Raw genomic sequence first — 27551 nt, forward strand, 5'->3', positions numbered from 1 at the left:
CAGCCTGGCGCGTGTTGGCCAGGCCCTGCTGGGGGCCAGTGCCGGGGACGTGGAGAACCCCAGGGGGACATTCTGCACCCCGGAGGCCCGGGCTTCAGATGCTTCCTGTGTGATGTGGGGTGACGCCTGGTCTGTTCTGGACTTTGGACCCCCTGTCTGTGCCGGGGGTGGGGGCAGAACCCAGAGTGATGGCTGCTCTGGAGCTTGTGGTTTGCAGACGGGGGCCAGGCCCTCGGCACCAGCGCCAGGGGATTCTGGGTAAAGAAGAGGGTGCGGCTCAGCTGTCCCCCGTGGGGTGCATGCTGATCTCGTCTCTGAGGCGCCTCTGCTCGGGGGTTCGGGTTTATTTCGTGGATGCCCTGCTTTCCAGCCGAGTTCTGTTCACGCCAGACTCGCCAAATGAATAACCAGATGGGAACAGGCTTCTCGCAGGTCGGTGGCTGGAAAGTCTTGTGCAGTAAAACCTCAGGGAGCGGACTAGTTCGGGCGAGGGCGTGGCCATTGAAGCAGAAAGTCCGTTGCATAATAAAGCAGGTTTTCTGAATGTATATGTTAAAAAAATTGACAAATTAATTGGTTTAATGTTTTTACTTATGTAGACACATTTGTGTAATTAAAATTATGTAGGGAAAGTTTAATTTCACAGAAGAGTTTTCTACATGTGCTGAGATTTTAAATTTATAGTGAATAGGCCTAGGAAATGTGAGCGTCAGGTCCCATAAACCCGCGGTCAGCAAACTGCGGCTCGCGAGCCACATGCGGCTCTTTGTCCCCTTGAGTGTGGCTCTTCCTAAGCCTTAGGAGTCCCCTAATTAAGCTAATAACAATGTACCTACCTATATAGTTTAAGTTTAAAAAATTTGGCTCTCAAAAGAAATTTCAGTCGTTGTACTGTTGATATTTGGCTCTGTTGACTAACGAGTTTCCCGACCACTGCCATAAACAAATGCACAGGTAGGGGGGCGGGGCAGGGGGCGGCATCTGCTAACCTGCTGAGAGTCAGGAGACAGCACAGCACGGCTGCAGGTGACGCAGGGCGGCCGCGTGCTAGTCGGTCCTGAACACTGTTTGCCCGTGGTGGCTCTTGGATTTAAATATGTAGACTATAGTGGTAGATAAGTAATATTTACTTTTGTTGGCAAAATTACCACAGAGCTTTTTCCAACATATGGCCTAGTTGCTAAAATTTGTTAAAAATAACAGTGTGCTGCCCTAGCCAGCTGGCTTAGAGGTTAGCGTCAGCTGGCCCTCGGACTGAAGGGTCCGGGGTTGGATTCCGTCAAGGGCACATATCTCGGTTGCAGGCTTGATCCCTGGCGCCCACCTGGGCGTGTGAGGGAGGCAACTGATTGATGTGTCTCTTTCATGTCGATGCTTCTCTCTCTGTCTCTCCCCCTCCCTGCCACGCTCCCTAAAAATCAAAGGAAAAATATCCCGGAGCGAGTACTAACAAACAAACAAAAGCATGACCTTGGCTCTGAGACACCCTAGTCCAGTGATGGCGAACCTTTTGCGCTCGGCGTGTCAGCATTTTGAAAAACCCTAACTTAACTCTGGTGCCATGTCGCATATAGAAATGTTTTGATATTTGCAACCATAGTAAAACAAAGACTTATATTTTTTGATATTTATTTTATATATTTAAATGGCATTTAACAAAGAAATATCAACCAAAAAAATGAGTTCACATGTCACCTCTGACACGCGTGTCATAGGTTCGCCATCACTGCCCTGATCTATTCACAAGTTTTAACAAAGGGCTTGATGAGGAATAAAAGTGTACCTTTCAACTCTGAAAACACCTCACTTAAAAAAATAACAAATAACAGTGAATTAATAACAAAAATCTAACCTGTTAATTATAAGCAAATCGTGATTAAAAGCATTTTAAAATGAACAGGATCTTAATGTTCACATATGATGTACATACTGGAAATTTTGACCATTAAGTCTGGTTAAATTGAGGTCCGCAAAACCGAGGGTTTCCTGTGGCAACGTTGCGGCCTCACCAGCGCGCTCCTCTGTGGGGCACCCGCGGCGGGACTGGCCCGCCCGGCTACAGCCAGCACGGGGCTGCCTGGGGCGCGCGGGGCTGGGGGGGCCCCGCAGAGACCGCCCGTCGCTGGCACCCTCTCCATGGACGCGCCCGAGGATAAGCGAGGGAAGAGTGTTCCGAGTGGTAAAATCGGGTTTTATTCCAGGATGAGCACACGCCCGCCAGTTCTCCCTCCTCCCACAGACCCACGGGACGGGGGAGTGTGACCACGCCGTGCCCCGGTGAAGCCAGCACTTCCATCCTTCCGCAAACCAGGACGTGGCACCTACACCCCCGGTGCCGGAGACCTTCCAGGGGAGCACCGCTCCGGGCTCTCCGATGACTCCAAGCCCAGCCCCGCAGCGGCTCCGCTGGCCGGCGCCGGGCTGACGTTCAGGCGTGAAGAGCTGCGGCGGCCGGCGGCGGGGAGGGTGCACACCAGCACGTGTGGAGGCGGACGAGCGGACGTGGCATGCAGGTGACAGGGTGAGCCCGTGGGAGGGGCCGCACACAGCGCACCCCTGACGCGCAGGCCTGTCTTTATGTGCGACAGGATGACACGCGCACGGGCACCCCGGGGCGTCTGGGGGGCGCCTACGGCATCCGCGTGGCTGCCCGCGGGCGGCGGGTGGGCACCCAGCCTCTCAGGTCAGGAGGCGCGGCCGAACAGGCCACCTATCCTCCGGCGTTCCCGTCCCCAAGCACACAGGACAGACTTGGAGGGGAGGCAACACTTTGTCTTTTATGGGTTTTTTTTTTTTTAAACCAAATGGCATCTGAACAGACTTGACAACATATGGAGAGGGAAGGCGAGGGTTAAGGGCACGTGTGGATGGACGGGAGAATGTAAGCCGGACCCAGGCAGCTGGTGGGAGAGCTTTTATTTATGTATTTTTCTGTTTTAGTACGTGGTGGTGGCTGTTTTCCCCTCGGCGTTTTGAAATATCTCCCTAAAGTCTGAGCCCACTCAGGAGAGAGCGGTTAGTTGCTTCCGATCCTTCTCCCTCCAAACAAGCAGGGAGCTGACAACCCACGGGAGGAAACAAAGCAAAACCAAGGGTAACAAACAAACAAGCACAGAGAAGCAACCCCGTGGCCGCAGACCATGTCAGGTAAAAACCATAGAAAAATACGATTAATTCCGGGAGGCTAACCGCTGGCGCAGCTGCAGCGGACTGTGCCGCGCAGGGTTGGCAGAGGAGCAGGCGGCGGAGGGAGACTGTCGCGCATTGTGCTCTGGGGTGCCCATGGCGCGGCTACTCAGACAGCATGTGTGCCTGGGCGGTGGGCATGCCAGGCGGGTGGGGCTCTATGCCGCCTCCAGACGGCGCCAGCACGGCCAACTTCTTCTCTGCCCTCGTCCTGACCGGGTTCCTGGGGCGCCTGGGACGCCCTGCCGCGGTGTGGCCAGCAGGAGGCATGCGTGAGGGGCCGGGCTCCTGGGGGCGCGCGGGAGGGAGGAGGCATCTCCCCTCGGAAGGAGCTGGTTTCTGAAGCAGCACTGCCTTCAGGGCCCCAGACGCGCGTGCTCCGGGAGGGAGACGCACCGCCCCACCCAGCGCCTCGGGAGCGGGGGCGGGGTCCCCGGTCCAACCCTGGTCCAGGGAGAGCCACACTGCGGGGGGCTGCCAGGCGCTCAGTCCTCCTCCTCCTCCTCCTCCCTCGCCGGGGCCGTGGGCGGTTTGTCCTGGACCCTGAAGCATTCCGCGAAGAAGTTGACGATGGCACCGTAGAGGTGCCGCTGGAGGCGCTCGCCGTGGAAGTAATGGCTTTCGTCCGGGTAGATCTGCAAAGAAGGCGAGAAGTGAGCGGCTGCACCCTCCCCGGGAGGGCGGCCGCAGGCGAGGTGCAGCCTCACCCAGCGGGCGCCGCAGGGCCGCGTGAGCCTGCAAGTGAGTGTCCCCCCCACCCCCCCGATTCAGCGCCTCCTCCCCCGCCCCCCCCCCGCCCCCCCGGAGGCCCATCCAGCCGCAGGGGCCGGCGTCCACCGCTAGGAGGGCCTTTGTGCCGCGGCCTCCGCCCCGCCTGGAACCTGCAGCATGAATCCATGCGCAGGACCGGCGCAGGGCCGCAGCTGGGACGCCGACCGAGCTCTCTGCAACCGAGTTACAGCTTTCTCTCTCCAGCTTTCCTGGGCCGCCACCTGCCTAGGCCTCCTGGCTCACACCCCCCCGAGCGGCCGTGGGCGGGGAAGTTCCCGGTTGTGTCCAGTGGAGATGCCCCAGATAGAATCTAGCTGTAAAGTGGCCGGGACTTAAACGGGGAGCACCCAGCACAAGGCCTGGACCCTGGGAACGCAAGAATGCTGGCCGCTCTACTGCCAGGTGTAATGATACCTCCCGTGCCCAGGGGCGCTGCGCCACTTCCACAGAAAGGTACCTGTCCCAATGGGGTTCAAAGCCGAGCGGACACACCCGGAAACCCCGCTCTTTCCACACACCTGCGTTTGGGATATGTCTCTGAAGGATGACATTCACTTCATTTTAGAGTATTTTTTAATGCTGTCGCTGAGCTGTTATGTAGGGTGCCCCAAAATGTATACACACACTTTGAATAATTATAAAGGTGGTGTTCATGAAAATAGATTTCATTTTCAAAATTGAGCCACCAGCTGTTGAAGTGTGTATGCATATTTTGGGGACACCTGTATGTGTGTTCAACTTCAAGCAGCACAAGAGGGAAAAGAAACTTGTAGGAAGTGTGGCCCCTCCTGCCTGGGGCCCAGCAACCCCCCTTCCCTCCCCTCCCCCCCAGTCCTCACTGTTAGATTCACTGAGCACCTGCTACGGCGCTTGTTGTGCCTGCAGGTTGCCATTGCTCGTGGGTTCCCCCTCCTCGACCTGAGTGGGGTCTGGAGGAGCCCTGCTCAGCACCTGCTTATGTGGCAGCCTCTGCCTGTGGAGTGCCCACCTCAGCCCCTGAGACCGGCCTACCATCGGCCATGCGCATCCCATGGGTAAAGCCTGCTGCGGTCGGGTCACTGCAGAAGGAAGCACACAGGTGCACTGACCACGGCCTCCCTCCCCAGTCATCACACCTAAGCCAGACACCCGAGCAGGAAGCGCCCCCTGAACCCAGCCAGGTGCCCCTCACAGGCCAGCGATGTGGGAGGCCAGGGGCTGGAAACCGGGCAGGTGAAGGTCAGTGCCTGGTGCTCTCTGAGGGACAGGGAGTGGAGGACGTCTCCCACCAATTGGTGGACCCCAAGAGATGTCGGGGTCATGCCTGTTTTTCCAAAGGCCCCGTGGCCAGGCAGGAGGTGGAGGAAGTGTCCTGAGCAGCAGTGGCATTGCTCTCGAAAAAGCTCGGCTGCGCGTTGGGCTGACGCCAGGAGGAGGCTGGGTGGGTTCTCGGGAGGGTGGGGTCTTTAACGACGGCCTGGACACAGGCCCTCCCGGAGCCCCGGCTGGTGTTTGGTGAGTATGTGTTGCCTAGAGGGTGGAGGGCGGGGAAGCTCAGGACCATCCACGCTGCTCTCATCTACGTGGTGATGGCAGCCCCCGTCCCACACGCCAGGGACGGCACCCTCACTGTTGGGTGTGGCTGCTGCTTGGCCCTGCTCATCGCACAGGGTGGAGGTGGAGGTGGGGGAGGGGAGGTCTGAAAGGGTTTAAGCACAGCCCGAATGCAGGACAGAACTATCATAATTACTAGGAAAATAAACCCATGCAGCTTTGTCTGTGGGACACCCCTGCCCACGCGACAGCCTTGCACAGGTCTGGGCAGTGCAAGGCCGCACTCCACCCACACTGTGGGCCACTGGCGCTTCCTTCTGGGCGGAAGGGCGGCCCCCCAGGCGCAGCCTACCTGCAGGCTGTAGTTGGCCTTCGCCTTGATGAGCTGTGTGATGAGCTCTGCTGTGTGCTGGAAGTGGATTTTTTCTGTGGGAAAAGACAAGAGGAAAGGGTTTGTCTCAACCCGTCACACCAGCAGGGCTGTTGCTCTCACATCCACAGGGAGGGGCTCCTCGGCGCTCACCATCGGCCGTCGCGTGGATGATCAGAAACTGCTGCCCTTCCAGCGCCGACACCCGGTGGGCCACCTTGGTCATCTGCACGCAGGGCGAGGGGACAGTTAGTGGCCTGTGTGGGGTGTGTGTATGTGGGGGAGATCCCGAGAATTAAGGGCCAGGCTCGGAAGCAGGGTCCAGGACGGGGCTTTCTGTCTGCGGTGAAAACACAGCACCTCAGGGAGCCCCCCTTCCCTCCCGTGCACCCCTCAGATGGAGACAGACAGGAATGGAGACAGAGATGGATGAGCGCTGGCCACTCCCCTCGGGTGGAGACAGGGATGGAGACAGGAATGGAGGAGCGCTGGCTCAGGGGAGGTGACATTGGGACCACCAGGAGCTCAGCTCTCTTGTCCTTGTTAAACGTTCAACCTCAGGGCCCCGTCCTGCCCTGCAGCCCGAGCCTGGCCTCTCGCTGTGCCTGGTGAAGGAGGGCCGTGTGCCGTCCCCACTGTCCCTGAGCGGCTGTGGCGGCAGGAGTTCCCTGTCCTTGGCACCAGCTTTAGGGGCAGGGAGCCAGGCATGTGCACCCAACAACTAAGGACCATGGACAGATCCTCCATCAAAGACTCTCCCACTTTCTTCCTGGCCCCTAAGTTCCAGAGTCAGAAATGCACCCACCCGAGGGGCCACCTCCTTTCACAGAATGTAGGGGGGGGGGGATGAGGGGGGCGGTCTTCCCGATGGGAGGAGAGGACAGGAGGCTGGAGGGAGCGTGGGTTCGGGTTGGGAGGAGGGGGAGAGGAGGGAGACAGGACAGAGAAGAGGTGAGGATTTCATCACCTTCCCCGTGTGGCCAAGCGGCAGCTGTGCGGAGCCTACCTCATACGCTCTGTTGTCGAGTCCGTAGAGGCCCAAGTACCGCTCGGAAAATGCCGACGCTGGTGGTATGAGCAGAGGGAGAGAGGGTCACCCCCGCCCGGAGCCCGGACTTGGGGCCCTGGTGGGGCGCGCTCACCTCCTCTTCCTGGCAAACGTTTGTCTTACAAAAACCAAACTCGACCTCTTGGCTCTTTTTTATTTATTTTTTATATTTCTGGAGCTTTTATTTTACTTTTTAAATCTTATTGTTGAAAGTATTATATGTGGACCCCTTGGACCTTTATACGGAATCAGATGGTACCATGGCGACGTTTAAGCGTGCTGGTGCTGGGTGGTGTCAGGCAGGAAGGCAGAAGCTTAATGATGTGGTGCCTGGTGAGCCTGACTCCCAGGCCCAGCCCAGCCCCCGATAGGACAAGACAGCGCCATTCCCACCGGGTGCGCTCGCGCCTGGCCTCGGCCTGTCTGCTCCGTCCCGAGCCCTGGCCCGGCCCAGGCTCCACCAGCCAAGTGCTCCGAAGAGCATCCACAGGTTTCGGGTACGCCCTCGGTCAGCAGCAGAGACCACGCCCCGCTGCGGGCACAGGGACTAGCCAGGTGCAGAGGCCGCACTTGTGGGTTGGATCGGGACATCTGAAACGGCGCGATCACAAATCTGAAGAAGCCTCCCTGAGTTTGAGATGTGAAAATATGCTCCGTGTATTCCCGGGGGAAACCAACATAAAGATTCACATTTGAATTGTGAGGTCTCGGGTGATTGCAAGCGGGCATTTGCATGAGAACTCGGTAAAGGTCAGCGCTGAGCCTTTGGCTGCTGGATGCACCGAGGTGCGGGGCCTCCGTGGGCCCTGGGTGTGGGCGAGGGCACGGGCAGGGTGCACCATGGGCGCTTTAGAAAGGGGGTTAATGCCACAAAGCCATTCACACTCAGAGGAAAGGGCTGGCTGGCCCGTGGGGAAAGAAGGGGGACCTCAACCCCCCATAACTGGCATGGGCAGCTGTCTGGCTCCCACACCTGGGAGGTCTGCTCTCTGTCTGGTCCTGCAGCAAGTCATCCTGACACCCATCCCTGTCTCTGGCTCCTGCCAGCGACAAAGCCACTCTCTTCAGGGACAGGCGCTGGCTCGGCGCCCACGCTGCCTGGAGGAAGGCGGGCAGAGGGCAGAGCGGAGCGGAGCGGAGCCCTCAGGACTGCACCGCTTATACCTGCAGCCTCCTGTATCGCCCGTCTGCCCACCAGATCCCCGGGGACATAGAGCCCACGTGGGGCCCCACCCGAGGCTGGGAGCAGAGGCAGAGCAGTGTGAGGGTCTCAGCACCCCCTCTCACTGGCTCGCCCGGGTTTCCTGCTCCCACTGCTGCCCGGGTGAGAACCAGGGCTGGTCGCGTGGTTTACAGCACCAGGACAAGGGGTGTCAGCCTCCCTGTCTCTGAGCTTCGCCATGAGCCCTACAACCCATGTAGCTTATCACCCATGGCGGGTGCCCGAGGCGGGGGCTGGCAGGGTGGGGAGCTGAAGGGAAGGTGGTGGGGTCACGGGAGGGGGTTGGTGGTGTGGGCCTTACCGTAGAGCTTGAAGTCCGTTATTGGAGAAAGAGCAGAGCCGCAGGTGAACATCTGACCCTGGTTTTCACCCTTCGCTGGGAGGATGTAAGTGCTCAGGTACCCACCGTAGTCCTGGGGGAGAGAAGGACAGTTAAGTGGGGGTAAATGTCCGTAACTCAGCCATGAAAACACCGAGACATTAGCCACTCAAGCAACCATTTTCATGTAGCTGCTTAGAAAAAAAACTCAACTTCAAATATTTTTCAGGGTCCGGCTGGCGTGGCTCAGTGGTTGAGCATTGACCTATAAACCAGAAGGTCACGGTTTGATTCCCGATCAGGGCACATGCCCGCGTTGTGGGCTAGATCCCCAGTAGGGGGCGTGCAGGAGGCAGCCGATCAATGATTCTCTCTCATCATAGATGTTTCTATCTCTCTCCTCCTCCCTTCCTCTCTAATATCAATAAAAATATATTACAATTTTTTCCAGGGAGGCAAATATGAAAAGCAAATACGTGCCCATCTACATATGACAGGATGCAAGGCTTGGCCCCTTTGGGGCCTGAGTGTCGAGTGCTGTGAAGGTGGTGTGGGTGTGGTGTAGGTCACAGAGGGCTGTGTGGGCTCAGGGCTGTGATTGGGTCCTTCCCATCAGAGCATCTTTTACCGTGTTTCTCACCAACTCCTTGTCTACAGGCAAAGCCAGTCCACTCTGTGATTTTCTGTGGTTCTGAGGGAGGGCGGACCAGGACCGGGGTCTAAGGGCGGCCGTGAGACAGACACCTACATGTGTCCTGCACAGGGTCACTCCTTAAGTTCTGATGTTGCCCTTGCCTCGGGGTTGACATGAGAGACGCTGGCTTCCATGTGTGCCTCCCAGAGAGAGCAAACAGACACTATCCCCTGCCCGGGCGCCTACAGGCTCCTTGCTCAGAGGTGCTCTGTTCCCAGACCCAGAGGGAGGGACACAGATGTGATGTTCTGATGAGCAAAGGTGGGAGGGAGTCAAAGGCCAAGAGACCAGGGTATGGGGAGAACTGTTAAAGGTGCGTGTGCATGAGTGTGCGAGTGTGCATGAGTGTGTGTTTGCATGTAAGTGGGTGTGTGAGTATGTGAACATGTGTTTGTAGATGAATGTGTGCATGAGTGTGCATGTGTGTATGAGTGTACATGAGCACGTATTTGTATGAGTGTGAGTGTGTGTACAAGTGTGTGTTTCTGTGAGTGTGTTTGTGTGAGTGTGCATGGCCGTGTGTTTGTGTATGAGTGTGTGAGGGTGAATGCATGTGTGTGTGTGTGGCTGTGTGAATGTGTGTGTGTACGTGGGTGTGTGTTTGTGTATGAGTGTGTGATTATGCGTGAGTGTATGAGTATGTGTGATTGTGAGTGTGTATGGTTGTGTTTGTGTGAGTGTGTGTGAGTGTGTATGGTTGTGTTTGTGTGAGTGTATGGCTGTGTGTGTGAGTGTGAATATGTGAATGTGTGTGTGTACGTGGGTGTGTGTTTGTGTATGAGTGTGTGATTATGTGTGAGTGTATGAGTATGTGTGATTGTGAATGTGAGTGTGTGTGAGTGTGTGTGAGCATATGGGTACTGGTACGGGAGGCTGGGTGTTGAGAACCCACATTTCTGCTGGAGAATCTGTATGAAGCCCGTGCCCTGCCCACCTCCCTACAGAATGCACTATTGTGGCCTGAATATGTACGCTTGCCATCTATCTACACTAATAAAAGAGAAACATGCAAATTGGTATCACACTGCTACGCCCATTAGCCAATCAGAAAAACTATGCAAATTAACCCAACAAAGATGGCAGTTAATTTGCATACACAGGCGCGGAGCAAAGACTGAAGGCTCCGGCTGGAGTGAAGATCGAAGACTGAAGACCGAAGACTGAAGAGCCTTGGCTTCTCCGCTGTGGCCGCAGTAGAGTAGCCAAGCCTCGATGCGGCCGGACCAAAGGCGTGGGTCCTGGGTGCCGGAGGAAAACTGGTGCCGGCAGCCAGGGGAAGGAAGGCCTACTGCGCGAATCTTTGTGCAACGGGCCTCTAGTATATATATAAAAGGCTAATATGCTAAGTGTTTATCTGGGTAATGATGTCACATAGCAATGCCCGCTTCCTCTCCCTAGCGACTAGCCTCCTTGCAGTTTCTTTGCCCAGGAACATGACTTGCTTTATAGCCAGGTGGAAACATTTTATACTGTAACCAAATGTCTGTGGAGCATTTTCCCGAGCCTCATCTCATTTGATCCTCACAGGAGTCCTGGAGTAGGTAGACAGGAGACTCAGTGGAATCCTATTTTCTTTTCATTAGCCAGAAAATGGAGCTTTAGAAAGCTTAGAAACTTGACCCGACTGAAAAGAAGTAAGAAATGGTGGACCTTGAAAATGACTTCAGGGTTTCTCACTGAGCAGAATATAGTCAAACACTGCTGCAGTTAAATATTTTACCCTTTGTTCTCCCTGCATGATCTACAATAATAACCTGCTTCGTGTCGATATTTACTGCTGTATTGCTGACAATTACCTGAAAGAGAAGTTGGGGTGCTTCACTGGGCTGGAAAAAGTTTACCTACTTTAGAAAGCAGGTCTAATTAAGCAAGTTTATTCTATATTTATAAAAGGCTAAGTTGATGCACACATGCGTGATACATATAAAGCTCTCGCTGGCGCCAATTGCACATGTGTGTTTCGATCTGTCATTATCGATCGTGAGTTTGGTTGACACTGCTATTATAAAGAGAGGGCAAATAGCAATATTAAAGTATTTCTTCTGATTAATTTCCTTTCAATGTGCAGGAATTCATGCACTGGGCCACTAGTCTATACTAATAAAAGTGTAATATGCTAATTAGACTGGGAGACCTTCTCGGAGACCTTCCGGACATCCTTCTGGACAAAGCCATGGTGGTGGGGCCAAGGCAGAGGCGGTTAGGGGCGATCAGGCCAGCAGGGGAGGGCAGTTGGGGGTGATCAGGCCAGCATGAAGAGTGGTTAGGGGTGATCAGGCAGGCAGGCAGGTGAGCGGTTAGGAGCCAGCAGTCCCAGCTTGCGAGAGGGATGTCTGACTGCCGGTTTAGGCCTCATCTCTAAACTAGCAATTGGACATCCCCTGAGGGGTTCCAGATTGGAGAGGGTGCAGGCCGGGCTGAGGGAACCCCCCTGCCCCCCCTACTGCTGTGCACAAATTTCGTGCACCAGGCCACTAGTATTATATATAAAAGTGTTCCTTCAATGGGAGAGGAATATCTTGTCTGGATGGCGGTAGATCTTTTTGGTTTCTGCCCAATACTATGTATTGTCAGTGGAACCTATGTCCTCAAGCCATTCTGCAGTTCGGTTCTTAACAAGCACAGCCGCCCTCAGTGCTGGGAGGCCCTGGCAGCGGGGACGGCCCTCCCTGCCAGGCAGACCCTCTGGAGACAGCTCTGCCGTGTCTTCCAGAACCAAACACTCGCACCACGTGACCCAGCACTTGCCCGCCTGGGTATTTACCCAAAGGAGTTGCAAACATAAGTCCACACAACCTGCACAGAGCTGTTCACAGCAGCCTTTTCCTAATGCTAAACCAGGATGCCCTCAGCAGGTGACGGGCAAATGAGCGGGTCTGTCCTGAGCCTGGCATGTTACTCAGCATTGAGAAGAGATGAGCGATGGCGCCCTGAAAAGGCAGGGAGAAGCCCGGACGCGCTTTCCTCAGCCCGGCTTGGAGCCGAACTGCCCTGACTTCTCAGGGCTGCGAGAACTCACGTGGCTTTTGCATCTTCATGGGATTATAATCAGCAGAATAAGCCAGTCAGAGAAAGACAAGTATCACATGACGTCACTCACATGTGGAATCTAATGAACAACATAAACTGATGAACAAAAATAGATCCAGAGGCACGGAAGCAGGGAACTGAGTGGGGAATCTCGGAGGGAAGGCGGGGGAGGGTGGGTGGGTGGGAGGTGAGCAAACAAAGACCTTGTATGCACATATGCATGGCCCACGGACACAGACAATAGGGTGGTGAGGGCCTGGGGTGGGGGGCAGGGAGCGGGCTGGGAGAGAACAATGGGGGGTAAAAGGCATATAGGTACTACTTTCAACAATAAAGATTAAAAAAATAAAAGATTGTAATTTGAATATAGTGAGCCCCCCACATTATTGGTGGAAAGATGATGATGTTTGCATGTTTATTCTCTGGCTTGGCTGAAGTCTGATACCCTTTTCAAGTCTAGTTGAGAGCAAGAACATGAGGCTGGTGCCCAAGGCAATGGCCGGCCGCAGCAGCCAGCAGATGCCATTCCGAAAGGGGCACAGCCTCGCACAGGAGGAAGGCCGCCCGGTGGGGCGAGCGGGACGAGTGGGTGGAGCACAGAGGATTTCAGGGCCATGAAACCCCTCTGGGTCATCACGGTCTGTCTCAACCCATAGCATGAGCAGCACCGGGCGTGAGCCCTCACACGGACCGTGGGCTTCGGCGACACGACGTGTCGGTGGAGGTTCACCACTGGAGTAAGGTACCCCCTGGGGGGGGTGTTCACAGTGGGGGGACCTCTGCACCTGACTCTCAGTTTAGCTGTGAGCTGAGAACTGCTTCAGAAGATAAAGCCTGCGGAGTGGATTTTTTCCCAGAGCCCCATGGCCCACCAGGGGCTGCCGAGAGCAGCGTCCCACGGGTGGTCTGTCCACAAGCCAGAGTCCACAGATCCCAGCGGCAGTGGCCCCTCCCCGCTCCCAGGACCCCAGAGAGCCCCCAGCTCCACCCTCTCACGTGTACAGAAGTGCTCACAGCTCCAGACCCCAAACGTTCCCGGTGAACCTGACTCCGGCCTTGGGGTGGGGCGTGGAGGTCCCCGCCCTGAATGTCAGGGTTGATCAGGAAAAGGACAGCGCGGCTCACCTGCCCGAACACGGCCACGCGCGTCCTGTCAATGTACTGCTCCTTCAGCATCGTCCTGCGGAGCGGAGAGGAGGCGGGTTAGTCACAGCGTGGTGGTGCCGGCATCGCCGGGCCCAGGGCGTGCCTCTGGCCATTGCCCGTGTGGCAGTCTGTGCATGTGCCACCTCGAGGGGCCTTGCAAGGCCTCTCAAGGGTGTCTGGGTCCCTGAGCTTGCCGGAGCCCTGAGGGCAGAGCCTCCAGGTCCGGGGCTCCAGGCCCCAGGGGTCCCTGCCCTCTTGTGTCACCTTCACTCAGGCCACGTGACTCCCAACCACCCCAACGCTGGGAGGGGCTCCTGGGTCACCAGAGTCAAAGGGGGCTCCAGCTCCGTGTGCAGGGCTGGGGGTCAGGGAGCTGGGTTCCGCGCACCTGAGGCGTCCTCTGTCCCCAGCTCCTGGGAGGGGGTCCCCGCCTTGTGCTTCCTTTAGTCACTGCTCCTCTATTACCAGTTTGAGTGTTTCTAGCATCCTCCTCGTCCGCTTCCCCTCCTGCCCCTCCACGGCCCCCGCCTGTGCCCAGCATGACCCCAGCCTTTGCTCCCAAAACGTTCTGTTTGGAATGGGCATCCCCATTACCTGCTGGCAAAGCCCTCCCTGTCCTTGGGGTGAGGTCTGGCCCCCAGGAGCCTGTCCACTGCCTCCTCTGTCTGACCCAGCTTGTGCGTCTGAGGCTGTGCCCATGCCAGCTGTTCCCATGGCCGTCCCCCCCCTTCCCTAGCTCAGTGGCTGGGCCTGTGAAGGGACTTTGCGATTGTCACCTGAGGAGGACAGTGCCACATGGGCCTCAGGGCGAAAGCAGGATGGGGAGGACGATGGGGGAACCGTGGGACGATCGGGAGCTGTGTGCTGGCCTGGCCTTGTGGTTGCTTAAATGAATGAAAGGGCTCTCTCTCTGATGCATGAAAGCACAGACCTGAACCCTACACAGAGCTTAGCAGAGTTTTCTTGGACTTGAACTATTGGGGCCTCAGCTTCCGAAAAGCCTGCATGCTATGGTGGCCGTGACTGTGTGGTGGCCATGGGTGTGCGGTGTCCGTGGCTGTGCGGTGGGGTGGCCATGGGTGTGCAGTGTCCGTGGCTGTGCGGTGGGGTGGCCATGGGTGTGCGGTGTCCGTGGCTGTGCGGTGGGGTGGCCGTGACTGTGCGGTGTCCGTGGCTGTGCGGTGGGGTGGCCATGGCTGTGTGGTGGGGGTGTCTGTGGCTGTACGGTGGGGTGGCCATGGGTGTGCGGTGTCCGTGGCTGTGCAGTGGGGTGGCCGTGGCTGTGCAGTGGGGTGGCTGTGGCTGTACGGTGGGGTGGCCCTGGGTGTGCGGTGTCCGTGGCTGTGCGGTGGGGTGGCCATGGGTGTGCAGTGTCCGTGGCTGTGTGGTGGGGTGGCAGTGGCTGTACGGTGGGGTGGCCATGGTGTGCGGTGTCCATGGCTGTGCAGTGGGGTGGCAATGGGTGTGCGGTGTCCGTGGCTGTGCGGTGGGGTGGCCATGGGTGCATGGTGGCCACGTGCTGCTGTCCCTGTGAGCTGCGGGAGTGGGACACTCGACTCTATTGACTGCTTTTCTGCAGCAGGTTCTGCTTTGTTTTTGGACAGATGGCAGATCAATTCCTTATTTTTAGAAAACACTGCGTGTGAAATGCCTGTTGCCCCTGTCCCCGAGGCAGACGGGAGCAGGCAGAACGGCCACACAGCCACGCGGCCGGAGGACATCGTGTCCCTCAGTGACCGCAGAGGCCCCTGTGCTCCACGGGGCGAGGGGCGGGGTTCAGACACGAGGAGGCAGTGGGCGGGTGGAAAGGCACAGAGGAGAAGGGACAGTGAGTCAAGGAAACTGCTGTCAGCCTTGCAGGGCAAGCCCCACGCCACTGACGGAAGTCCACTGTTGCTGTCGCCCAGCCTGTGGCAGCGTCTGTGGTGGACACTGCTGGCCATGGGCCCGGCACCCACCCGCTCACCCCTCCCGCAGCCCAGAGGCTGGCCACCCTCTGGGCTCGCAGAGCCAGCACCCTTCCTTATGTTGTGTGCGTATGAATGTCCTTGCACCTTCGTGGACCATGGGGTCTGCAGAAATTTCTCCCTCCCCTGGGCCTGTCTGACACACGGGGCTCTGGACACGCCGCCCAGCGCCCACCACCCGCCACTCCCTGGGGAGAGCGGCATCCGTCCCCCACTGGCCGTTTGAAAGCCACTGACTCGGCGCACACCACGGCCATCCACCCTTTAAAATGAGGGAGAACATGTTTTGAAAAGTCAGTGAAGTGACATCGTGTAACCCCGAAAGCACCCAGGCATGCTGGCGGGGAGGCGAGCCGCACGCTCGGGCCTTCAGTCGCTCAGGCCGCGGCTCGGGCCGCGCCGTCCAGCAGCCACGCCCGCTCTCCGTCAGGCCGCGTTCGGTCTGTGTTGCTGTGTTTTCCTGCCCTTGTCGTTCTGAGTGCGTGAGTCTCTGGCTTCGGTTGCGTGGGCTCCCGGTGGCCTGTCTGCTGGCGCTGCCGCCCCCGCACCAGACGTCCGTGAAAGTGCTTCCTGCCCCGGAGCTGGGCAGGGGCAGGCACAGGGCTCCATGTGCCTTCCATTTGGGCAACAACAAGCTCAGTAGTGACTGCGACGCGCATGCCTGGTGCTGAGCGGCTCCCGGGCTGTGACACGCGCTGGGCCCGCTGCCTCCAGCCGCCGCCTGGGGGAGCGACTAGGAGCCCTGCCCGTCTCAGGCCGCCGGCTCTCTGACCGGCAACTGGCGGGCAGGGGCCCTGTCCTCATCACCGGGCGCCCGCTGCGTGGACCCATCCCCACTCAAGGTCTCTGTCTCCTCCTGTGAGGGGGGCAGCGATGGGTGTGGACGCTGGCGAGGTGTCCGGCCTCTGCAGCGGGTTTTATCAATTACACATACAGCGAGCCGGCTGCGTGAGAGCCAGGAGTGCGGGAGGGCTCAGCGCCCGCGTGCTCAGGTGGACAATGCTGCCTGCAGCACGTGTGCGCAGACCAGAACGATAGCAGAGGCCGCGGTGAGGCCGCGGGAAATGCCGCCCTGCCGATCCCCGGGTGCGGAGGGCTTACCGCACGGCCAGCAGCTGGTCCCTGTCCTCCAGCAGGCCCAGCCGCCGCCGCACCTCGTGCAGGAGCTTGGTGCCCTGGAAGCCGCTGCCCCGGCCGTCGAACTTCAGCACCATGGCGCCGTGGCTGCTCACCAGCACCGTCTCCCAGGTCACCGCGAACTTCTCGGCCACGCTCTGGCTGCCCGGGGCGCCGTCCCTGCAGAAGACGAGCGGGCACTGGGGTTTGCACCCGGAGGGGCCGCGACCCCTGCTGCCACCCACCCACTCCACGATGATGAGCGTGCGGAGGCATCGGAGCACGTGGCACCGGCTGGGAGTGACAGAGGGCCTTTCCCGTGGCCTCAGCGCCCCGCCAGGCCTGGAGCGACATGGACAGCTTTGCTGCCTTAGCGGAACCCCTGGTCTGAAGGAAGCCTCTCTCTCGGTTAACTCAGAGGACACAGTGCCCACGCCCGCCCCCCTCCTCCCCCCCCCTCCCCCCCCCCCCCCCCCGGCCTGTGGCGTTTGCACCTCCTACGGAGCCAGGCAGCCTGCTCCCTGGGAGGCAGAGTCCCCAGCCCTCACCGTGCCCGTCTTCCTGCCCTGACACGGGGACACCACCTGCTGGCGGAGGCACCGAGCCAGAGGCCTGACATTCACACCACGGAGACGCCGGGCTGCAAACAGGCCCCTCTAAATGGGGACCTGCAAGTTTAGCAGCTCCCCGCGCGGGCGTGGGCGTGGGCGTGGGCGTGGGCGGCTCCTAAATCGCTCTCCTTGGTGGGGGCAGGTGAGCGGGCGGGGAGGCCGGGGGCAGCGGCAGGTGGTGGCGCCACCCTGAGAGCAGCCAGCGCCGTCACTGCCATTGCGGCTTTCTGCCAGGGACGGAGGGAGGGCAGGCGGGGTGTGCAGTGTGTGCTGTGTATGGTATGTGTGCTGTGTGTTTCTGTGTAGTGTGTCTGGGTATATGTGTGTGGTGTGTGGTGGTGTGTGCGGTGTATCTGTATATATGTGTAGTGCGTGTGTTGTATATTTCTGTGTGGCGTGTGGCATGTGGTGTGTGTCTGTGTATATGTGTGTGGTGTGTGCAGTGTGTACTGTGTATATGTGTATTGTGTTCTGTGTACTGTGTATATGTGTGGTGTGCAGTGTGTGCTGTGTATATGTGTGGTGTGCAGTGTGTGCTGTGTATATGTGTGCTGTGTGCTGTGTGCTGTGTGCTGTGTATATGTGTTGTGTGTGGTGTGTGTCTATGTACATGTGTGATGTGTGATGTGTGATGTGTGTCTATGTACATGTGTGCTGTGTGCTGTGTATATTGTGGTGTGCGGTGTGTGCTGTGAATATGTGTGCTGTGTATATGTGTTGTGTGTGGTGTGTGTCTATGTACATGTGTGATGTGTGGTGTGTACTGTGTATATGTGTGGTATGTGTCTATGTACTTGTGTGATGTGTGGTATGTGCTGTGTATATGTGTGGTGTGTGGTGTGTGGTGTGTGTCTATGTACTTGTGTGATGTGCGGTATGTGCTGTGTATATGTGTGGTGTGTGGTGTGTGGTGTGTGTCTATGTACTTGTGTGCTGTGTGGTATGTGCTGTGTATATGTGTGGTGTGTGGTGTGTGGTGTGTGGTGTGTGGTGTGTGGAGGATGGCCAAGCGCTGACCTGTGCAGACAGTGAGGAAGGGGTCAGGTGCGCAGGGAGCCAGGTTGGGACCCGCCGGCAGCCGCCTGGTCCCGCCTTCCATTCCCGTTGAATGAGCGCCCTGACCTGGGAAGGAGCTGGGCCAGGGGACCGGCTCCTCGGGCTCCCTGACATTTGGGAGGTGTGGTCCCTGGACTCCCCGGGGCTTCCCCATGCTGGCCCCTCCCAAGCAAGCCCGCTGCTCCCCACAGGCAGGCTCAGGGCTCTCTCTTCTCTACGCCCGGCAGGCGGGGGGGGGGGGCGGTACAGAGATGTCTGACCGCGAGGAGTGCTTCCCTGCGGTGAGTGGGCACCGCCGCCCTCAGCACCGGGGCAGCGTGGCCTGTGGCACTCAGGCAGGACCCGACCAGACTCCCCCGGGAGAGGGCAGAGCTCACACGGCTGCGCCCGCATCAGACCGGGGCTGCTCGGGAACAGGCCGGTCTGCAAGGCATCTGTTGGCAAATGCGCGGGGTTCATGGCAGTGGGAACGGCCTCTGGCCAGTGGGTGGCCGTGGGCAGTGTGAGCGTTGCCAGGCCTCTGGCCAGGTGGGTCCGACTTCGCACTCAGGTTTGCACACTGTCTGAGCCCGACGACACCTGGCAGCTGCTGTACGGGCTGCAGACCTGCTTGCCTGCGACACTGCCCGGGGGCCCGGAGCCCGTGGTCCTTTGACGTGTGGTCCCCGAAGAGAACCTGGCAGTGCCGCTGGCTGGCCTGAGCGTTCCCTTTGCGGCAGCATTCCCCCTCCTGTCCTCTGTTAAGAGCTCCATCTTTACCGCGGTGCTCTGAGCCCCAGCGCGCCTGGGAGGGGGGGCGGTACTCACACCACCAGGAGCAGCGGGTAGTGCGTGGTGTCGGTGAAGGTCGCGGGCTTGAGGATCTGCGCGGGCAGGCCTGGGCAGGCACAGAACACAGGCGGGGGGTTAGGGCCGCGGGACCGGAGGCAGGGCCCGGATGGCTCGGGCTCCCTGTGTGGTCTTGGGCAGGTCACCCACCATCTCTGAGGCTCAGTGTCTCCGTGAGAAGCTTCAATTCAATCTCGCAAACAGAATGAGTTAGAAAACAGCAAGCCTGGCTCTCTCTGCTCACAGAAGGGCCCTGGCCTGGAGGGGTGGACCCTTGGGGCAGCTGCAGGTGCCATTTAGTGGGGGAGGAAGGAATGGAGGGGCAGGTGTGAGGCCGGAGGGCAGCCCAGAGGGGCAGCGGAGACCCCTGGGACTCTCTATGCAGAACCAGGGCTCTGCCCGCCTTGTTGTGCACAGGCTGGCGCTGGGCAGGTGCCTGCCTGTGGGCTCGGACCCCTCCACACACCACGGGAGGGGCTGGTGCAGCCCAGGCCGCCAAAATCTGGCCCTTGGTAGTGTGGCATCCGTGACTGGGTGGATTTTCCTCTTTCTTCTGTCCTCCCCCAAACCTTCCCTCTCAAGATAGAAATTGTTTACTGATGTTAACTACAACCCAGGTTACCAATTAAATCAGAATTAGCAGCTTTCCCAGTTGAATTACGATAGGACAGTCCCCCTCCCCACTGGGGAGCCGCTCTGACCAGGTCTCATTCCTGATTCTGACTGAATGTTAATGGCTTGCAAATTGGGTCAATGGCCCGGGGACGAAGAAAGGCAGGCTCTGACTTTATCACTGAAATATTCATAAAACATGGTCTGGGCTGCTCCCTGCCGCAGATGATAAGCCCCAAGTCCGAGCGGGCCAGGACTGGCAGCTTGCTTCCCGGAGAGTCTTTCCGGAAGGCGTGTTGCTTGGGGGAAAGCTGCAGCCTCCAACGAACAAACACAACTCAACACAACTCAACACGACTCAACACAGCACAACACAACACAACTTAACATGACTCAACTCAACACAGCACAGCACAGCACAGCACAGCACGACACGACACAACAGAACTCAACACAATACAACCAACACAACACAACACAACACAACACAACACAACACAACACAACACACAATAGCAGGTCCCCAGAGCAGAGTCTTTCAGACCCGTGGCATCCTCACTTTCATCTGCCTGTCGAGTCAAACCCCAGGCTGGGAGGAAGCTCACGTGGCGGGAGGGGCAGGTGGATAATCGGCTTCTGAAGGCCTTTTCTGCACTTTCTGAGGAGGGGATGGCATCAGCCTTTACTGGCCTGGGTTTGGGGCTGTCCCTGTGACAGCAGTGTGAGAAGGGGGCACTGGGTTTAGGACAGTGATCGCGAACCTTTTGAGCTCAGCGTGTTAGCATTTTGAAAACCCTAACTTAACTCTGGTGCCATGTCACATATAAAAATTTTTTGATATTTGCAACCATAGTAAAACAAAGACTTATATTTCTGATATTTATTTTATATATTTAAATGCCATTTAACAAAGAAAAATCAACCAAAAAATTGAGTTCGTGTGTCACCTCTGACACGCGTGTCATAGGTCTGCCATCACTGGTTTAGGAGATGAGGTTGAACCTCACCCAGGGAGGCGATCTGTCCTCAAAGGCTGTGGCAGGAAGGGACAGATGTGAGAAAATGTGAGGGAGGGTTCTGGAAAACTTGCTGAGCAGTGAGCAGGGGTGAGTCAGGAATTTGGTGTCTGGCCATGGAGGTCCATCTGGCTGGCTCCCAGCGTGTTTCCTGTGCAGACACACATGGCCCCATAAGGGCCTGCTGTGGGCTTAATGCTCTGCCACTATAATAAACTGTGAATGAAGCACCCACATGTACATTTTGTACTGGATTCTGCAGGTAGGGGGCCTGTCCTGAGGTCTGCAGCTATACATGGAAGGGGTGTGTGTGTGTGTGTGTGGGTGGGGGGGGGTGGCTCAGAACAAACATGTGGAAATTGCTTGCTGTGTATTCATCCATCCTCCCATCCATCCATCCATTATCTATCCATCCATTCATCCATCCATCATCCATCCTCATTATCTATCAATCCATCCTCCATCATCCTTCCATCCATCATCTATCCATCCATCCATCCATCCATCCATCCATCCATCTTTATCAATCCATCATCCATCCATCCATCCATCCATCCTCCATCCATCCATCTCTATCAATCCATCATCCATTCATCCATCCATCATCCATCCATCCATCCATCATCCATCCTCATTATCTATCAATCCATCCATCATCCATCCATCCATCCATCCATCATCCATCCATCTCTATCAATCCATTATCCACTCATCCATCCATCCATCATCCATCCTCATTATCTATCAATCCATCCATCATCCATCCATCCATCCATCCATCATCCATCCATTCATCCATCTCTATCAATCCATTATCCACTCATCCATCCATCCATCCATCCATCCATCTTCCATCATCCATTCGTCCATTCTTCATCCATCCATCCTGCCTCCATCCTCCATCATCCATCCATCCATCCATCCATCCATCCATCCACCTATCCATCATCACTGGCAATCTAAAATGGTCTTGTTTTCTTGCCTTTTGTTTCTTCCTTATAAAAGAACAGCACCAAAGTGTATATGTAGTTAATTTGAGGTTCTCATGAGTTTGGATCTGAATACCTGGCCTCCAGGTTGTGTATGGAAGTTTGAAGCAGTCAGGGATGCCATCCATGTGGGTGGGCTAGACTTTCCTTTGACATATTGCCTTGGGACATAAAGCCTTACCTTCTCTTCACCAGAAAACCCTGCACTGTCCCGAGTGTCTCTCTATGTAGAAACGACCTCAGCAGAGAACAGGGCAAGGGAGTCTGGGGAGCCATTTCAGATCAGATATTTGCTTCTCCTTTTAAAGGGAAAGATGCAGCACTTACTGTAATCCTCTATCTTGATTTGCCTGTATTCCACTTGGGGCATCTGCCGGTCATTTATAGCCTTCCGTATGTGTTCATTTGTTTCCAGGTCAAATAGCTCTGAAAGAAAGAGAAGAAAGAATAGTCTGATTCAGCCAACATTTACTGAAGCCACAGGTTTTCCCGTGCACCACACACTGAGTCCTACACCAGTCCTGGAGGTGGTCTGCACAATTTCCCGTGCACCACACACTGAGTCCTACACCAGTCCTGGAGGTGGTCTGCACAATTTCCTATGCACCACACACTGAGTCCTACACCAGTCCTGGAGGTGGTCTGCACAATTTCCCGTGCACCACACACTGAGTCCTACACCAGTCCTGGAGGCGGTCTGCACAATTTCCTATGCACCACACACTGAGTCCTACACCAGTCCTGGAGGCGGTCTGCACAATTTCCCATGTACCACACGCGGGGCCTACACCAGTCCTGGAGGCGGTCTGCACAATTTCCCATGTACCACACGCGGGGCCTACACCAGTCCTGGAGGCGGTCTGCACAATTTCCCGTGCACCACACACTGAGTCCTACACCAGTCCTGGAGGCGGTCTGCACAATTTCCCGTGCACCACACACTGAGTCCTACACCAGTCCTGGAGGCGGTCTGCACAATTTCCCGTGCACCACACACTGAGTCCTACACCAGTCCTGGAGGCGGTCTGCACAATTTCCCGTGCACCACACACTGAGTCCTACACCAGTCCTGGAGGCGGTCTGCACAATTTCCCATGTACCACACACTGAGTCCTACACCAGTCCCGGAGGCGGTCTGCACAATTTCCCATGTACCACACACTGAGTCCTACACCAGTCCTGGAGGCAGTCGGCACAATTTCCCATGTACCACACACTGAGTCCTACACCAGTCCTGGAGGCGGTCTGCACAATTTCCCGTGCACCACACACTGAGTCCTACACCAGTCCTGGAGGCGGTCTGCACAATTCGATCACAAGCCCAAGACACGGAGACACTTGATATCTTGCTGACGTGACAGCCAGGAGCTTGGGCAGATGGGAGGCCTCCCTGCTGTGTAGCACCTCTTACACTGTTGGTTTGGGGATGTTTGATGTCAAGCCTGCTGTTTTGGGGAAACCGATGCCATGTGTGTGTTAGGACAAATGGTTCTCCAAATATAGAGGCCACAGTATCCCAGGGAGGAAAGGAGAACAGGAATGCGATCTTTGTTACATTTTCTAGGATAATTTAAGAGTCATATTTCTTACCTTCATCGTAAGGTTATCGGACTCTGGGGCTCTCAGCATGGATGAGCATGTCAGCTGTCAGCCTAACCCTTGCCCTCGCCCTCCCCCTCCCCCTAACCCTAACACTAGCCATCCCCTCCCCCTCCCCCTTCTTTCCTCTCTCCTGACTGCACGGAGGCTGTCCCCTAGCTTGCAAAGCACACAGAGTCCCTCAGTACCTGCTTCTCCAGGTGCAAGAATGCCCCTCATCCACCCACTCCATTCCTCTCCTACTGAAAGGGCCCTATCACCTTATTTTACCATCTGACCTGTAACAAAAACTGTCCAACTTCCTCTTTTCTTTCTCACATCAAGCCTCCATGGGGGAAGTCTGTGGTCTATTATGAAAGGGAATTTTATCTTCAAGGGACTCTACATTGGGCTCATCAAATCATCAAGGGTCACAGGTTCGGTTCCCGGTCAAGGGCACATACCTGGGTTGTAGGTTCAATCACTACTCTGGTTGGGGCATTGCAGGAGGCAACCAATCAATGTGTCTCTCTCACACTGATGTTTCTCTCCCTATCCATCTCTCTCTCTCTCTAAAAAAAAAAAAAAATCAATGAAAAAAAATATCCTCAGGTGAGGATTAACAACAACCAGGAACAAGAGGCACACTGCAGGACTTCAAAGGCACCCAGAGCCTCAACCTCCCCAGCCCGTGGCCCTGACCTCTCCGCCTGCCACGTAAGCCCAGGGGTGACAGCAGAGGGCCCTGGGTGTGTGAGTGTGCGTCACACTAGAGCAACGGGAACTCGCCAAGATGAGTGGGATTAGCAGGGACACAGATACAACGTCTTTACCAACAAGAACAGAGATGGCCGTCCCTTTCGGGGAAGTGGCCCCACGCTGCGGGGGAAGTGGCTGGTGGCCGGCTGATGTGGGCAGCCACATTTCCAAATGAAAGAGGCCCTAGCCGTTTTGGCTCAGTGGACAGAGCATCGGCCCATGGACTGAGGGTCCCAGGTTCAGTTCTGGTCAACAGCATGTTCCTCAATTGCAGGCTTGATCCCCAGCCCTGGTCAGACCCCATGTGGGAGGCAGCCAATCAATGTGCCTCTCTCACCTCCATGTTTCTCTCTCTTCATGTCTCTCCCCTCCCTTCCACTCTCTCTACAAATGGGAAAATACCCTCCAGTGAGGATTAACAGCAACAGAAAGAGGATTGGGTAGAGCCTTTCCCAGTTTTAGACTGTGTGCCTCTCTCCACACGTGCATTTGAATCGCTGCCCTCCCCGCCTTCTCCGATGCTGACGCTGGAGGAGAAATGCCACCCACGCTGGCCTGGAGTTCATGCGAACACTTGCCCCCAGACCACCCGTTTGCAGCGCCTGGAGCTGTGGTGCGTAAGGGAGCACCGCGGGCGAATCGTGTGGATACATGCCTGCATTTGAGTAACTTTTCCCGGCCCTGAAACCCCACCCTCCCAGAAAGGCCCCGAGGCAGCAGCCTATTACATGTAGTTAAATATTAGATTTCTCGTTTAACGGTTGCCCACACAGCTGGTTTTATCAGCAGAGAGCTGGCTGTCCCACAGGGTAGTGGAGTTAAGCCATGTTATTTGTCCCCATAATTGCATTCACAGAGGCCCGGGCTCAGTGGAGGAAATAAGAAAAGATTGGCATGTCCCCCGAAGGACTCCGCTTTTGGCTTGGGGGCCGGGGGCACCTCCAGTCTGCAGCATACGAACGGCCACTCCTTAATTAGATGTGAGCTGCCTCTGACATTTGGGGGAATTAGGTGTTATCAGATGCAGAGGAACAAAGACTGCTCCCCAGGTGGCTTCCCTGGTTGTGCCCAGCGGTGCCCAGCGGCAGATGCGGTGGGGCCTCAGGCTTTTCCAGACCCCGTGGGTTCGGGCACTGAGAAATGATCACGAGGCTGAATTATGGGAAATTAGTGGCTAGAATCTTTCGAAAGCCAATAGCAACTGACTGACAGGGAGAAGGGCAGCCTGTTCTGCTCCCACATTTCAGCAGGAAGAGCGAGCAGGACTGTGTGTGCATGTGCCCAACGTGTGTGCCCATGTGTGTGTACATGTGCCCATAGTGGATGCCCAATGTGTGTGCCCAGTGTGTGTACATGTGCCCAGTGTGTGTGCCCAGTGTGTGTGTACATGTGCCCACAGTGGATGCCCAATGTGCATGCCCAGTGTGTGTACATGTGCCCACAGTGGATGCCCAATGTGTGTGCCCATGTGCATGTACATGTGCCCACAGTGGATGCCCAATGTGCGTGCCCAGTGTGTGTACATGTGCCCAGTGTGTGTGCCTGGTATGGTGCCAGTGGTGCAGAGATCAGCCCGCGTCTGCAGGCCGCCTCTGCGTGGGGCTCTCCCCAGTCCAGGCCGGCGCGGTCATTGGATGGCTTCCTCATGCAGCGCCCCCTGCATTGTCAGGACTGTCCTCCCCGGCCGTCCACGCCCAGGGCCACGCGGCTCAGACCATCTGCTGAGCCAGCGTCAAACTGCTGGTCCCCGCTCCACAACCGCTGCACGTCCGTCACTGCACCGGCCTGGGTGCGCGATGGTTCGCAGTTTGGGTCATTACTGCTCTTTTCTGTCTACTTTCCCTCCAGCAGATTTTAAGCAACTTGAAGGTCAAGTCCTGTAAATGAATTCACCTTTGGACCTTCTCAACCGCTAGACAGGAGACCTGGTTAGTGAAGGGGGCTGTGTCCCCATGACTGCACCCTCTGGGTGGCATGGCGGGGGCTCCCCCAGCATGCCCGGGCGCAGGAGGGAGGCCATGGGGTGGACACGCCACGTGCCCTGCTCAGTCTCCGCTCCGTCAGAGATGCCAGCTCACCCGCAAGCCGGCGCCTCTGGTCTCGAAGGAGCCACCTGCAGACCTGACACCCCCCACGCCACCCACCTCCGCCCCCCAGCAAGGCTGCCGTGACCGGGGACCCGGACTTCCAGATGCACAGACCATCAAGGCCTGAGGCCCGCCCTTCCACGCTTCCGACGCCCCAGGCCTCTCCCAGGTCTTTCCCACCTGTGAGAGGGGTGTCGGTGGGCAGTCCCTCAGGAAGAGGCAGGGCATGGCGCCCAGCAGGGAGAACTGACTGAGCCAGCGGACAGACCAGGCAGACGTGTCCTGGACGATCTCGTAAAAGCCCCGCCTCAGTGCCCGCGGGCAGGGAGCTGGTTTTGCTTCTTCATAAGAACTCAGTGGAGGTATTGGGGGTGGGGGTGGGGGTGGGGCAGGAAGGGCGCGGCTCCGCAGCCACGGCTGAGTTCACGCAGAGCCGGCGAGATGCTCGGGCTTCGGGTTGTCAGGGACACGCAGCACAGCTATGCTCCCCCGCCCCCCCACGCTTCCTCCGGGACACGGAGTCTGCGAGGACAGTCCCCTCACACCCGGACACTCCCCTCAGCCCCGGGCTGTGTGGCTGTCCCGCCCAGCACCTGGGTGGGCAGATGCCCAGCCCCGAAGGACACACTCGGTCCGACCACAGCGCCATCCTCGGAAACAGCCTTCAGCGATTCCGTCACAGCTGCGAGCACCAGGCTGGGTTCGCAGATAAGATTTCCTAACGGGGAAGGCACCCAGGATTCCGGGGACGGGGGGCTCTGGGGTCCCGGGGACAGGGCAGGGCTGGGGAGATGGATCATCGGCCGCCTTCCGAGCCAGACCCTCACCCAGCGGCCAGGGCTCTCAGTCCGCCCGCCACGCGTGTCCCAAGGCCTCCAGCCTGTCACTGTCCCAGCACCAGGCGCGCAGCTGGCGGGCAGGCTGGCATCTGCCCAGAGGCCCTTCCTCCAGGCTCCTGCCCTCCTGCTGCCTCGCTGCCGCCACGGCCCCCAGCCCCTCCGTCCACGGCCCCCAGCCCCTCGGTCCATGGCCCCCAGCCCCTCCGTCCATGACCCCAGCCCCTCCGTCCACATGGCCATACAGCCGCCCTCCTGACCCCACAGGGGGCGTTGTCACAGTGCTCAACCTGTTCAGACACAGCGGGAGGGACTCAGTGCTGCGTCCGCGGAAACCCAGGCGGCTCCTCACTTAGGTGACCACAAAGGGGCGAGGAGTTCTCAGTCCCGGGTGTGGGAGGGAGGCCCTGGGGTGTGGGAGGGAGGCCCCGGGTGTGGGAGGGAGGCCCTGGGGTGTGGGAGGGAGGCCCCGGGTGTGGGAGGGAGGCCCCGACTATGGGAGGGAGGCCCTGGGGTGTGGGAGGGAGGCCCCGGGTGTGGGAGGGAGGCCCCGGGTGTGGGAGGGAGGCCCCGGGTGTGGGAGGGAGGCCCCGGGTGTGGGAGGGAGGCCCCGACTATGGGAGGGAGGCCCTGGGGTGTGGGAGGGAGGCCCCGAGTGTGGGAGGGAGGCCCCGACTATGGGAGGGAGGCCCTGGGGTGTGGGAGGGAGCCCCCGGGTGTGGGAGGGAGGCCCCGAGTGTGGGAGGGAGGCCCCGACTATGGGAGGGAGGCCCCGAC

General features: G+C 57.6%; 1 protein-coding gene across 4 annotated transcripts in view; it reads right to left on the minus strand.

Moving 5' to 3' along the window:
- Positions 1-2769: 2769 nt before the first annotated feature.
- The window catches only part of DPP6 (dipeptidyl peptidase like 6), a gene marked incomplete at its 5' end in the record, with an annotated part of 642841 nt that continues 618059 nt past the window's right edge, over positions 2770-27551 (minus strand). For all 4 annotated transcript variants that reach the window (XM_081101874.1, XM_081101876.1, XM_081101873.1 and 1 more), the window contains 9 exons: positions 2770-3821; positions 5843-5916; positions 6014-6086; positions 6867-6925; positions 8432-8543; positions 13299-13353; positions 16388-16582; positions 18877-18946; positions 21842-21940. In XM_081101874.1, the coding sequence (XP_080958000.1) occupies positions 3672-3821; positions 5843-5916; positions 6014-6086; positions 6867-6925; positions 8432-8543; positions 13299-13353; positions 16388-16582; positions 18877-18946; positions 21842-21940 (887 nt within the window). In that variant the 3' untranslated portion in view covers positions 2770-3671. The remainder of the gene's footprint in view (positions 3822-5842; positions 5917-6013; positions 6087-6866; positions 6926-8431; positions 8544-13298; positions 13354-16387; positions 16583-18876; positions 18947-21841; positions 21941-27551) is intronic.

This window comes from Myotis nattereri (assembly GCF_964212035.1).
Source record: "Myotis nattereri genome assembly, chromosome: 11".
NCBI lineage: Eukaryota > Metazoa > Chordata > Mammalia > Chiroptera > Vespertilionidae > Myotis > Myotis nattereri.